The 13,874-nt window shown below is 49.0% G+C and overlaps 1 protein-coding gene and 1 long non-coding RNA gene across 2 annotated transcripts in view; one reads left to right on the top strand and one right to left on the bottom strand.

Moving 5' to 3' along the window:
• The window catches only part of Hsp90b1 (heat shock protein 90 beta family member 1), a 17,203-nt gene extending 16,748 nt beyond the window's left edge, over positions 1 to 455 (bottom strand). Inside the window, exon 1 of the mRNA XM_010631337.3 lies at positions 277 to 455. Within this exon, the coding sequence (XP_010629639.1) occupies positions 277 to 325 (49 nt within the window). The 5' untranslated portion in view covers positions 326 to 455. The remainder of the gene's footprint in view (positions 1 to 276) is intronic.
• Positions 456 to 929: 474 nt separating this feature from the next.
• On the top strand, positions 930 to 11,194 carry LOC104867081. Its single transcript, XR_004517300.1, has 3 exons — positions 930 to 1,750; positions 4,277 to 4,371; positions 9,546 to 11,194. It is a non-coding gene; the product is annotated as an uncharacterized LOC104867081 (long non-coding RNA).
• Positions 11,195 to 13,874: the final 2,680 nt, after the last annotated feature.

Genomic DNA, 13,874 nt, shown 5'->3' with positions numbered 1-13,874 from the left:
CGGGGCAGCCGGGGTCCCCAGTGTCAAAGGTCGCGGCGGCCGACAACGGTGCCGCGAGAGGACCCACCCGCGACCGCGATCTAAGCGTTTAAATGACCGCAGCCCCCCGCCTTCGGACGCAGGAGGGAGCGAGGCAACCCGAGGCTCTTTCGAGGAAAGTTGATGTGCCCCGGCCCCCAGCGGGCTCGGGTAGCCCCCTCCCGGGATCAACGCCCCCAGAACCTTCGAGAAGCGGCCGCGCCGGAGGAGGGCGGCAGATCCCCGCGGATCACTCACCGAAGGTCAGCAGGACGCAGCACAGGCCCAGCACCCACAGGGCCCTCATGGCGCACGGCAGGTGAGCCTCTCGTCCCTTTTGATCGCAGGAGCCGCCTCCGCCCCCCCACCCCGGGCTCAGATCCTCACACCTCCAACAGCGCGGTCCGCCCACTACACCCCAAGCAGCTCCGGCCGCTTTTCACCCCCACTTATCCCGGGCGGGGGACGGGAAACACGAACCCACCAATCGCGCCGCACCACGCACCCTCTGTACCCAATGGGAATGCGAGGTGGGGACTGCAGTCCACCAATCGGAGCTGTCCAGGTGCGGTAGCCGAAGCCCGAAGCGTGGCTCCTTCCGATTGGTCTCGTGAAACACCTTTTACCCAATCACATGGCTCCGCGGGCCCCTCACAAACGAGACCGCCCATTTGCCTTGAAAGTCTTGGCCCCTAAGGGAAGCCGTCCAATAAACGTAAGCGCGCAGCACGTCCATCCTGTGATAGAGGTCGCTGCGGAACCACTTCCGGATCCTAGAGAGCGTTTATTCCGTGACCACGGGAAACAGTAGCCATGGCAACGCAGTTTCTCCATTTTCCTTACCTGTACCTGGGGTCACATTGAGCACCATTCCAAAGCGAAGTTTGCAGTCGTCCTTCTATTTGGTGGTGTATCTCTGAAAATAAGAAAGACTTGGGGGTTTGAGACTCCCTCCTAGCGCTTTGGGGGGGGGTTGAGACACTACAGTTCCCGGCATGCAACGCAGGAGGCGAGCGCCGTATTGAACGCTGGGAGCCGTAGTCTCTGGTGCTGAGTCAGTTGCGCTGTTTGGATCTTGCAAGTTTTCCAGCGTGTTTGGGAAACTCAGCGCATGTTTTAAGGTTTACACTTTGTTCTGATTGCAGTGGAGATCTGTGCTTATTCCTGCATCCCCCGGTCTGCACAGCTTTCAGGAGTGGGTCTAGAAAGCCTCCGCGCCTCAGCCAGGCCCCCGTGTGCTGGACGCCGGCCGTTCCGAGTCTGGGCCTCTGGTCCGGACGTGCTTTTCCGAATCTGGCTTCTCGGGCGTCCCTCGGGCCTCCTGGACCCTTCGCCTCTGCGTATTCCCCGGCCGGAACCCCACTGATTCGGTCTGCAGGAGGAACTGGTGGGGTTCCCATCCCCGACGCAGATCGCGAACAAATTTGATGCCTTCGACTCCTGTAAAGCACAAAGAGGGGCGCTTGGCGGCCCTGGAGCCGCCGTGAATCGGGCGGGGAGCGGCCGTCAAGTGAGGCCTAGCACGGACTCGGAAGGACGCACCTGTGGATGTTTCAGAGCTAAACCCGGGTGCTGTAAATGAGATCGGATAGCAGCTTTGTAACTTAATAGAAATGCGCTGCGGGCCTTAGGCAAGGCGCCTGGCCCAGCAGGTGTCTTTCCTGTGAAGGGGGCAGCCCTTCACCCTAGCTTGCGCCTGTGACAAGTTTTCCGGAACTCCCCCTACACACAGGTCTCTGACATGCACACCACACCGTCTGTTACTGCTTTCTCCAGCAAAACGGACTTTTGCCTTTGCTTTGAGATAATCATCAGAATTCGTGAAGATAAGCTTTTCAGTCTTTTACAACTTCCCCTATTTGTTTGCCTGATCTTGATTCTGTGGTCGGTGTTTACATATTGTGGGGTGCCTTATTTAGATCTGCCCGATTTACCTTCATCTGTTATTAGTAAGCAAACTGACAAAGCAAGTTTTATGCTTCCGTGCTTGCATTAAAAAATAGGGTATATTAGGGTGCTAATTACATTTAGAAATCTCAATGACACCTTTATTTTGACTATTTTTTTGAGAAAGATGAGTTCCTTCACTTTTCTGCATTTGACATCTCCACTTTTTCACCGTTTCTTGATTAAAAACATAAGCAGGCTGTTCTGAAAGTGCGAATGCCATCTTGCTGGTCAGGCTTGGTGGTTTGTCCTGCACCTGGAGGGAACCGAGAGTGAGACTTGCCCTCTAAAATAGACCTGCAGATGACGGTGGGAACCCAAAAGCCGGGCTGGCGAAGATGGCTGGCCACTGTCTGATTCGGCTCTGCCCCTTAGTAAGACAAGATCCGTGGCAGAGCACTCTTTAAAAGTGGGCCGCTTATCAGGTTCCTACTCTTGTGCTTTCGTCCCTGTGTTCTCGTCACCTCTTCGAACTTTTGATCTGTCACTGTTTTCCCAGGAACAGAGTCCAGATGGTTAGTAAGCTTCCTACCTTGGGATCCGATTTTCTTGCTGCCTAGTTTTAGTCCTTGGCTCCATGTCCTCAGGGCCCCTTCTGGAAATGGTACCTTGCTGCTGTGCTGCTTGAGCCAGGTGGCGCCTTCCCTTCAGTTAAACTTGGAAGGAAAAATCAGACAGGCAGACATGCGGTCAGGGTCATAAATTTGTTTTGCTAGGGAGATGTAGCGGGAAAGGACCACACAGACCAGGAACACAGAGGCAGGAACGCCTCAGGGAGCACGGAGGAATGCGGTGAGCCCTGAGAATTGCTTGGTCGATTGGCTCCTTTGCTCACTATCCAGCAAATGTCAAGGCCCTGGTACACCCCATGTGTGGTGCTGGGGGCTGGAAATACCAAGACCAGCAGCACGCAGTAGATGTGGTCTCTGTTCTTAAAGACGCTGAGCCAGTAATAATGGTGGAGTTGCACCTCCAGTGTGAATGTTTTATTTAAACTGAAGTAAAGATGCAAAAGAGTTACTTGCAGAGGAGTTGTGCCAGGGAGATTTTGGAGCCGTTGAAAATACTCTTGAGCTTGAGGTTGATTGTTGTTAAACTCATCGAACTGTATATGTGACAAGGGTGAATTTAAAAATATATGAATCAAACCTCAGCTGAGAAAAAATAACAGCAACTGCCCTTCCAGATGAGAACCTAAAATCGTCTCAGGAAGAATCAGGAAGCAGACTGGCCTTAGGGGCTCTAACAGTAAGAAAAGCAATTAGCATACATTCTAGAAAAGTCAAAATCCTTTAGTTTGAAAGGTGTGAAAGACTAAAAGTGTAAATAAGGCTCAAATTGTATAACTGATAATGTGAAATAGGAAGAAAAGGGCTAAAGGAGTAGGGGAAGTGGGAAGGGTAGGGGAAAGGAAAGAAGGGAAAAGGAAAGTTATGAGAAGAGGAAAAAATGAAAACAAAGTCTTTGTAAACAGGGAAGGGTGGAGGGGGTGAAGGGAGGGCAGGGGAATGGGGAAAAATAAGAACCAAGATACATCATGTAAAGGTGCAAGATCCTCATGATGAATGTAACTATTGTATACCTAAAATGTACCAAAAACTTAATGGAAAAAAAGATCTTATTCTAGGGCTGGGGATTTAGCTCAGCGTTTCGGTGGCCTGCCTTGCAAGCACAAGGACCCAAGTTCAATCCCCAGTACAAAAAAAAAAAAACAAACAAAAAAAAAACTTACTCTTCCATGGATTAAAAAAAAAACAAAATCCACCTTTCTGGTGACATGATTACATATCCCAGAAATCCAAGAGACTCTAGAAAAGTATACAGAATGAATAGGAGAATCTGGCAAATCACTGAATTTAAGATCAATCTATAAATCTGGGCAGGGTAGTGCATGCCTGTGATCCCAGCTACTGGGGAAATCAGCAGAGATGAAGCCCAGCCTAGCGAGACCCACATCTCAAAATTAAACAAATAAATAGGGCTGGGGATGTCACTCAATGCTTCCTGGGTTCAATCCCCAGTACTGCCCAAAACAAACAAACAAATCCTTAAATCTACAAAAATCAGTTGTCTTCCTCTAGTCTTGCAAAATAACACACAGCAATGTAAAATTTTCAGTTTCACTCAGAGGCAAACCCTGTAAGATGTGTAGGAATAAACCAAAAAAAGCACATAGTGCCAACGCAAGGAAAGCCATAGGAATTGGGGTACAGTGGAACTCGCTGGGGTCCGTTTGGGAGCCGCTGCCACCACACTGGGTTTTGGGGAGAAACTAGGAAAAGTTTGACATGATGGTTTCCGTCTTCCCCAGGGAGGTGGGCTCAGGATCACAAAACGAAGATGAAGCATTCAGTTGCAGCGCATCAAAAGGGATGGGAGTTTGGGGAGTGGTCGAATGATTGGCAGGTGAGTACAACAAGAGAGTTCAAAGATACGTCGTTTCAGTGTAACAGAGTGAAAGTGATGTTTCAGTTTGGGCTGGAAGAGCTTATTTGCTAAATGCTGCCAGCCTCGACTAGTTATCCATATTGAGCAAAATGAAATTGAACTCCTATTTTGTACCATATAAAAATAAATTCCAGGGCTGGGATTTAGCTCAGTGGTACTGCCGCCTGCCTTGTAAGTGCAAAGTCCTGAGTTCGATCCCTGGTACAAAGAAAACAAAACCAAACCCCCCAAAAATTCCAATTTTTAAAAATATGTATGGTCGGGTGGGAGAGACTTTCTTAACCAAGACTGAACATCCAGGAAATCTAACAGGAAGCTTACGGTATTTTCCTGGCCTCTTCCTCCCTTCTGGGGAGCCTGGGACTGCAGTTTTTGTCTTTCTAGTTCTAGCACTGTGAAATCAGAGCCTGGTCCAGCTAAAAATACTGGTTTTGGGTAGCATAAGAATGAGCAAATGCTGTGAGAGGAAGAGCAAGGGACAGTAGAGGGCTCGCTGCTCCACCCTTCCCCCTCTGGAGTTTTGTCCCCTCAAATCCTGGTGGCCTTTGCTGTGTGAGGTAATCCTGGCAGGACAGAGCTTGGTTTCACATCGATCCTAGAAGTCCTTGGTCCCATTGTTTCTCCAAATCAGCGAAGATGACAAGTAACCACGATGGCTTTCTCATACTAACATTTTGGTTTTTCCTCAAGCTGTCTGTATGACGCTCAGTGTTGCCAGACCACGGGACTTGTGTGCTTTGGGGCTAGAAGAAATAAATGTGTCTCCGATACTGATTATAACTTTAACATTATATCTTTGCTTTGACTTATTTTAACTGCAATTTTGAGTTATCAGCCCTCTCCGCCATTAGTTCCGACCTCATTTACCCTGCTTGGGAATTGATTTTGGATGTATACAATGTTACTTGAATCTGCTAATTAAATCCCAGGGTGTGTGGTTTTTGTTTTTTGACTCTCTTACCTGCAATCAGAAATTTTCAAACTTTCATAAATTTAGAGTGTTGTAGTTTATAGATTACTTTCTATTGATTAAGGACAACTTGCTAGAGTGTGCCTTTGAAAAACAGATCAATTAAAACTTATCTATCCAGACTGTCACAGTGCAAACATCTGTGATCACAGCTACTTCTGGGGAGACTAGGGCAGGGGGATCACAGGTGGGAGGCCGGTCTGAGGAAATACGATGAGGGTGCCAGGGTGTGCAGGCCTCCTCTCCTCGAAGGCTCGTGGCCACCTTCTGAATCCACCCTACCTGTTTGCTTTGGGACCTCAGCTCTTCAACCAGCTCAAGGACATTGTGATTTGATGGCTTTTCTGACTTTTGTCCATACTAGGGTGGTTGGGGCAGTCTTTTGGGTTTCTGCATCCCCGGCAACGAGATTCCCGTTTGCCAGGGATGGTTCTGGGTACTGTCCCGGCCCGGTGCCTGAAGCCAGCCCTTCATCCGCTGTGCCCACTTTTCTAACTTTCAGCAGGTGGCGGGGAAGTCCAGGACCTGTTAATCCACCCTGACTGAAGCAGGAATGCAGAACTGTATTTTAGTAAATGGACTGACTACTTGTATGAGCAGTGACACTTTACTCCTCATTTCTGTTTTGGTACCGGGCTGGAACTCAGGACCTTATGCTTGTGAGGCAGGTGGCGGAACCACTATCCCTGGCCCTTTACTCCTCATTTTTTTTTTTAGCAAAGTCCACTAGTTTGCTTGCTTTTTCTATACTAGAGAAATGGCATCTTACTGTCTAGTTTTTCTCCACTCAGAGTAGTTCCTTGGGAGGGATTCTCACGGCGGAGTAGAATCACTGAGTCAAAGACTGTAGGCGCAGCTGGGCTTGGTGGCCCACACCTGCAATCCCAGAGCTCTTCGAGGCTGAGGCAGGACAATCCCAAGTTTAAGCCCAGCCTGGGCAATTTAGCAGCTTAGTGAGGCCCTGTCTCATAATTTTTTTATTTATTTTATTTATTTTTTTTATTTTTTGGTACCGGGGATCGAACTTGGGTCCTTGCGCTTGCGAGGCAGGCCACCGAACCGCTGAGCTAAATCCCCGGCCCCCTGTCTCATAATTTAAAGAAAGGGATAGAGGTGCAGCTTGGTATGAAGGTGCTCGGTTCAAGGTTCAATTGCCAGTATCACCATATGTGTGTGTGTTTTAATATATATATATTAATATATTTTGAAATATATTGCCAAGTAGCTTTCCAAAATTGCCAATTTTCCATTCCATAGATACATATATGTTTCACCAATATTTAGCCACAATTAAATTTATATCATTGCTTATTTTGGATTTTTTTTTGTATTCTAGAAAAGTTGAGTTTTTATGTATTCTTATATTTTTCTTTTTTGTCTATTTGCGTCTTTTGCTGATCTGTATCTACTAAGATGTTACTATTGTTTTCAAGATAATGATACTTTTTTTGTGGCAAGTATTTTTTGCAGTTTACCATTTTCTTTTTTAGAAACAAGGTCTGCTATATGGCTCAGGCTAACCTTGAACTCACTGTGTAGCCCAGGCTGGCCTAGAACCGAAGGCAGACCATTTGCCTTTTATTTTTTATTTTTATGGGTTTTTTTTTTGTTTGTTTGTTTGTTTTTTGAGACGGGGTCTCACTATGTAGTTGAGACTGACCTGAAACGCACTATGTAGCCCAGGCTGGTCTCGAACTCACAGCAATCCTCCTGCCTCAGCTTCATGAGTGCTGGGATTACAGGTGTGTGGCGCCACCATGCCCAGCTATAATTCTTTTTTTTTTTTTTTTAGTAGTGGGGATCGAACTTGGGTCCCTGAACTTGTGAGGCAGGTGGCAGAACCACTGAGCCCAATCCCTGGCCCATCATTTGCATTTTAATATTTTTAAATATGCAATTGTTTCTGTTCATCATTTTTTTTTTTTTTTAGTAGTGGGGATCGAACTTGGGTCCCTGAACTTGTGAGGCAGGTGGCAGAACCACTGAGCCCAATCCCTGGCCCATCATTTGCATTTTAATATTTTTAAATATGCAATTGTTTCTGTTCATCATTTTTTTTTTTTTTTAGTAGTGGGGATCGAACTTGGGTCCCTGAACTTGTGAGGCAGGTGGCAGAACCACTGAGCCCAATCCCTGGCCCATCATTTGCATTTTAATATTTTTAAATATGCAATTGTTTCTGTTCATCATTTTTTTTTTTTTTTAGTAGTGGGGATCGAACTTGGGTCCCTGAACTTGTGAGGCAGGTGGCAGAACCACTGAGCCCAATCCCTGGCCCATCATTTGCATTTTAATATTTTTAAATATGCAATTGTTTCTGTTCATCATTTTTTTTTTTTTTTAGTAGTGGGGATCGAACTTGGGTCCCTGAACTTGTGAGGCAGGTGGCAGAACCACTGAGCCCAATCCCTGGCCCATCATTTGCATTTTAATATTTTTAAATATGCAATTGTTTCTGTTCATCATTTTTTTTTTTTTTTAGTAGTGGGGATCGAACTTGGGTCCCTGAACTTGTGAGGCAGGTGGCAGAACCACTGAGCCCAATCCCTGGCCCATCATTTGCATTTTAATATTTTTAAATATGCAATTGTTTCTGTTCATCATTTTTTTTTTTTTTTAGTAGTGGGGATCGAACTTGGGTCCCTGAACTTGTGAGGCAGGTGGCAGAACCACTGAGCCCAATCCCTGGCCCATCATTTGCATTTTAATATTTTTAAATATGCAATTGTTTCTGTTCATCATTTTTTTTTTTTTTTAGTAGTGGGGATCGAACTTGGGTCCCTGAACTTGTGAGGCAGGTGGCAGAACCACTGAGCCCAATCCCTGGCCCATCATTTGCATTTTAATATTTTTAAAAATGCAATTATATCTGTTCATCATTTTTTTTTTTTTTGGCAGCAGGGATCAAGCTCAGGACCTAGAACTTGTGAGGCAGGTGCAGTGCCTAAATCCCCAGCTCTCATCTTTTATTTTATGATTTCTTTGACAAGCTTGTAAGTTTTAGTAGTTCTCTTCAGGTTGGATGTTTATGTTCTTATTTAAGAAATATTTTAAATTCTGTCATTCAGCAATTATTTCCCATTTCCCTTGTACCCTCTCTGCGCCTGTCAGCTTCCCTGTGTTGGAGACGTGGTAGTGAAAAAGCCACAGTGACCTCTAGCTGGCTGGGTGTGGTGACACATGCCATTCAAGAGGCTGAGGCAGGAGGATTGCTGTGAGTGTAAGGACAGCTGGGGCTGCACAGTGAGAACTTCTCTCAACAAAACAAAACAAAACAAAACAAAAACAAAAACAAACCATTTCTCATGGAAATGGGAGACCGTAGGTTTTCGCAAGGAGCAATAATCTATCCATGGCCCCCACACAACAGGCAAGAAGTCTATTAATAAAACACATGTGGTGTTTATTACGTCATCTTTTCAATTTTTTTTTGTAAGATGGTATAAAATGGTGGCTTAATTTTATTTCTAAATCGCCACCTATTTATTTAACACTGCTTACGGGAGAGCTGTCTGCCCACGGACTGCTGCTGTTGTCACGGCCACTGCACGATGGCGGCATCACAACACACGTGTCCCAGGGTTTGGTGGACCGGCGTTACCATCACGGCTCTCTGCTTGCCACCTGCCTGGTTCTGGACATGTCGCTCACCCTTCCTGCCCTCAGAGGGGTGTCTTCCGTTAGCCCAGGGGACTTAGATCCGGCACGTGTAGGTGAAGGGCATGTCCTAAAAGCCTGCAGGATGCACAATATAAAACAACGGCCCGATTCCTCCAGTTTCCTAGAATGAGGCTTCCTCTCAGCCGCCAGCCAGTCTTGGCCTTGGACCTTCGGCTGCCTAGATTTGTTTCTCCTGCCCACCTCGGCTTTAGGCCTGTTTTCATTCTGGCTCCGGCCGCCGTCCCGAGTCCCGCTTGGCTCACTCTGCCCCTTCATACGGTGGCCTCCTCTCCTGGACTTGCCCTCCTTTCGCACCATCAGCGAGTCATCCTGCGTCATTTCCAAATTCGCCTGCGGCAGAAGGGACCACAGCTGGCTGGAGGACCCTGGAGGCGGGGGAGAAGCGAGGCCAGTGTCCACTTCCCAGTTGTCCCAGCCTCTCGCAGGAGACCCGAGAGCGCCACCTGCAGTCCTGAAATGAGTATGTTTGTTTCTCTTTCAGGCCTAACTTGGATTGCTTTTCAACTCTGATCTTCAAATGGTTGATGTCCCTCAATGTCAAATGACAACACAAAAGGAACAATTTGCGGGAAAGATTTCCATAATCAGGAGGAAGACTTAAAAGCAGTGGTGTTGCTGGATGCCCCAGGATGAAAATAGGTCTAAAAGACCTGAGACATCCTCTGGGCCAAGAGAGAGGGTGCACTGGGTTCCTTTGAAAACCCCGGGCACTCTTTCTGCCTTACGTGTGCTCCACTCTGAGCTTTAGAAGAGGGACTTCGGCACCCAGCACCTCCCTCAGCCAAGTCCAGAGACCCCTCCCCGCTGACCTGGTCAGTGCTCTGGTCTCCACTCTGTGGACAGCCACGTCCCTGCTTCCTCTGCCCACCGGGGGAACGCACAGCCCTTCCTGCCCGCCCAGTGGCCCGCCTGGCCAGTTCATTCATAGAACATCGGTATCTGTGGGCCCTGGAGACCTCGTGCAGCTGGACGAGCAGGATCCTCCAAGAGGTGCTGTGGGAAGAGACCCAATCTCAGAATTTCCACCGTGTTGCCGCAGGCTTTAGACAGGAGGAGGAGTGGGTGTCCTCAGGGTGAGCCAGGAGGGAAGACTGCAGATCCGAGAACCTAGGGCTAAAGTTACAGTGGACCCTCGAGTTACGACTGGCCTGACGTGCAAACAACTCGGGTCATGACTGGAAGTTGAGTTTTAACTTACGACCAAAGCCTTGAGTTACGACTCAGATGCTGGCCGCTTGTGCTTCCGCATGGTCTCAGATACAGATTGAACCCTAAAGAGCTCTGGAAGGAACATGACAGCATTCCTTCCTGCGTGGGGCTCACTGAGAGACCCTGGGCCGGCGTCTCTGAGCACACCAAGATCCGCCTGTGTACAGGAGAGACTGAAGGCTGTGCAGAGGAGCCCGAGCCTTCAGTTGACTGGAGAACAAACTGAGTTCGGGAGTCAAGGGCCCACTGTATTAGTGAAGGGCTCCCTGTCAATTTTGTAGACCTCTCCATGCCTTGGATGAGTTGGTTTTCAAGGACCGGTCAGCTATAAAAGAGAATCCTAACCCAGTCACTTTAAAGACCAAGATGCAGGTTAGGAACGACAGAGACAGCGAACTCAGACATCACCTGCAGCTTCATGTTGTGCGGCTCCCTAGGGAAGGAACTTTGAAGTGAGAATACTCCTTGAGTGCTTAAAATTGTTATCCTATTCCTGCGCCACGTATTTTTCCCATTTTGAAGATTTCTGAAACCAAATAGGAACCAAGAACAGGTCAGGAAAGATAACTGAGGGAGTTGCGCTTGGAGCAGACTCCGAACCCCTGGCAGTTAACATGCGGGTCCGGGGCCAGTATTCTCCAGCAGGGAACCTGCCGGACACTGCGCCTTTTCTGGAGTCACTTTTGGTGTCACTAGTGGAGGGGAGCTGCTGGCCTCCAGGGGGTAGTGGCCAGGGTCACTGCTAACTGCCCACAGTGCACAGGGGGCCCCCTACCGTGGGAATGCCAGCGTGCCAAGGTTGAGAGCCCTGAGCAAAAGGAAAGAGAACCAGCTTTTATTCATTGCCTGGTGCTGTGCATGGTGGCGCACACCTCTAAGCCCAGCTCAGGAGGCTGAGGCAGGAGGATCACTATGAACTCAAGGCCAGCCTGGGCTACATAGTGAGTTCAGGACCAGCCTGGACTACACAGCAAGACCCTGTCTCAAAAGAAAAAAATATTGTCTGGTGATTTGTGGATATTATCACATTTGGTCTGTAAGGCTTAGCTCTTCAAGGTAGGTATTATAATTTTGATTTTGCAGATAAGCTCGTGAAAGCTGCTCTACCGTGGTTAAGTGACTTGCCAGGGTCACATAACAGTAAGGGACCAATCCAGGAACTGAGCCCAGGTCTCTGATTCTAAAACCCCTGCCTGTTCCCTTCACCTTTACTCCCAAGTGTGACTCAGGAAACCTGTTAGAAATGCAGGACTCAGGGCCCCATGCCGGGGCTGCGGAAGTCAGACTTTACACTGTCTGAAGTTGACCAGGAGTGTTAACATTTGAGTTACACTCAGCACTGCCTGGGGTCATGTTGCCTTACATGTGAAAGCAATCGCCTTTATTTTCGAAAACAGCACCATGTGGGTATGAGGCCAGATTAAAAAAGAAAGAGCGGAGGCCGGGGATGTGGCTCAGTGGAACAGCGCCCGCCTGGTAAGCTAGGGGTCCTGAGTTCTGTCCCTGGTACAAAAACAGAGCATGATGATGCATGCACTGTAATCCCAGCACTCAGGAGGCTGAGGCAGGAGGATCACTGTGAGTTCGAGACCAGCCTGGGCTACATAGTGAGTTCCAGGTCAGTCTCAACTACATAGTGAGACCCTGTCTCAAAAAACCAAAAACCAAACAAAAAGGAAAGAACAATGGCAGTAGGGCATCTGCAACCTGCCTACAGTTGGACAAAGAGTAGAATGTCACTGCATTTGGGAGGGGTAAAAGCTGACCTGTGTCTTGTCAGGTTGCTCAGAAGATCCCGTGACCCTGCGGACCAGTGTGGGATGTGGGGTGGATCAGGTGGCGCACTCTGAGATGCCCTCAGGCACCCAGCGGCCACAGTGCTCCTAACAAGGCAGGCAGTGGGGAGTGGACGTGCAAATTCAGTGCCCAGGGCTGGGAGAAATCTCACCTGTGCTGGCTGCACCAAGCCCTGCCTTGGAGCCACTGTGTCGTTGTGGAAGAAAAAAACCGTCTTCGGTCCCAACCCTCTCTGCAAGTGGCTCAAACTGGCTTCACCCTGAAGGGCCCTGCAGCTCGGATCTCTGCCAGGCCCAGGACCCAGACACGTGCTGGGCTCTGGTCTCGGTGTTTCACAGCAGCGGCACCAGCTCAAGTCCAGCCGAGCTGGCTCAGTGTCTGACTGGGCCAATGCTTTGGAGCAGAGCAGGGCCCTGGGCGCCTCTGGAGCCACGAAGGAACAACCTGCTGCGGAGCGCTGGGTGGGCGCGGCCCACGGAGTCAGGCAGCCAGCAAATGCCCGCCACAGGAGCCAGGCGCACGGTACCACTCCACTCGCGTCCTCCCACCTTGGATTTTCAGTTGCAAGTTTTGTGAGTTGCAGCAAATGGCTGAGCCCTGGCAAGGCGTAGTTTCTTCCACAAGGTAAGCAGCCAGAAGAAGCCCCCAGAGAGATGCCTCAACCAGGGGTGGCGAACCTGCGGCATGCCTGCCTCAGCCGGCTGCGTGTGATCGTGGAGAGCCGGCGACAACCTAAGCCCAGGCCTGGCGAGCGTGAGCCCCAGGGTGTAGAGCGGCTGCAGTGGGTAACAAACAGGTTCCCCGGGAGCGTAGGTGCCTGCCTAGAGCCTGGAATGTGGCTGACACTGATCTCTTTTCCAGGTTTTGATCCGGAACACGTGCGCTGACCAATAGTCGCTAATGTATTCACGGATGAGCCTTCCTCTGTATGTGGGTTACGTTCACCTTATGTCTCCATAATATTCATCGTAGTCTTTGATTATTGACTATTGTTGAATGATTCGCTTGTTTTACACACGATTTTTGAATGTACACACGAGGGCGTGATGGGTAGGTTGTTCTAAAAATGCCTTACAGAAACTGCTACACTCCCTCTTTTGGGTCTTTAGTATTCCTTTACCTGCTCAGGGAGCTCCAAAGTCACGGTCCCCAGCCAGGGTCATGGTGGGCCGGCTGGCAGTTATTGGAAGGCAGTGTAAGCTCTCCGTTTAGTTTATATTCTTGACTCTCAGAAGTATCTGGCGGGTCCTTGGAGATTCCTGACTGCAATGGTGAGGGTCAGGTTAGCCTGTGGACGGAAGGTCCTCCCAAGTTTTATGGGAGATCCCAAAGCGGACGTGGCTAGACTACGGCCTCTGGGTCCGTCTGGCCCTCACTGGAGCCCCAGGCAGAGTAGTTTAACTGCGGAAGTAACAAGACACACTTGCCTCGTACCTCCACAGTGAGCTGGTGCTGCTACGCTCTCCTATCATACGTTTCCTTTTGTGCATATGTTGATGACAATCTCCACCCCCACAGAGATGGACCTCAGTTCCGGGTATGTTTAGCAGGAAGCGGGTACTTCTGCAGAACCCTTCGACTTTAGTTAACTAGGCAGTGGTTTCAGAATTGTGTCCAACCTGGAAGGCCCAGCTGTCTGCTTCTCCCATATTTTACCAGTTTGAGGGACTTTCCCAAGGGCAGGGCGGGCAGTTACCTGGTCACAAGGTTTTATTAGAGCCTCGTACCCTAAGAATACATCCCGTCCTCCCAGCTTCTGCCTGTGGACACACACACACACACACACACACACACACACACACCC

The sequence above is a fragment of the Fukomys damarensis genome, unplaced genomic scaffold (assembly GCF_012274545.1).
Source record: "Fukomys damarensis isolate Sample0158 unplaced genomic scaffold, DMR_v1.0_HiC HiC_scaffold_15, whole genome shotgun sequence".
NCBI classification, from domain to species: Eukaryota; Metazoa; Chordata; class Mammalia; order Rodentia; family Bathyergidae; genus Fukomys; species Fukomys damarensis.
Note: the sequence above shows the minus strand (reverse complement) of the source record. Positions and strands in the feature narration are given on the sequence as shown.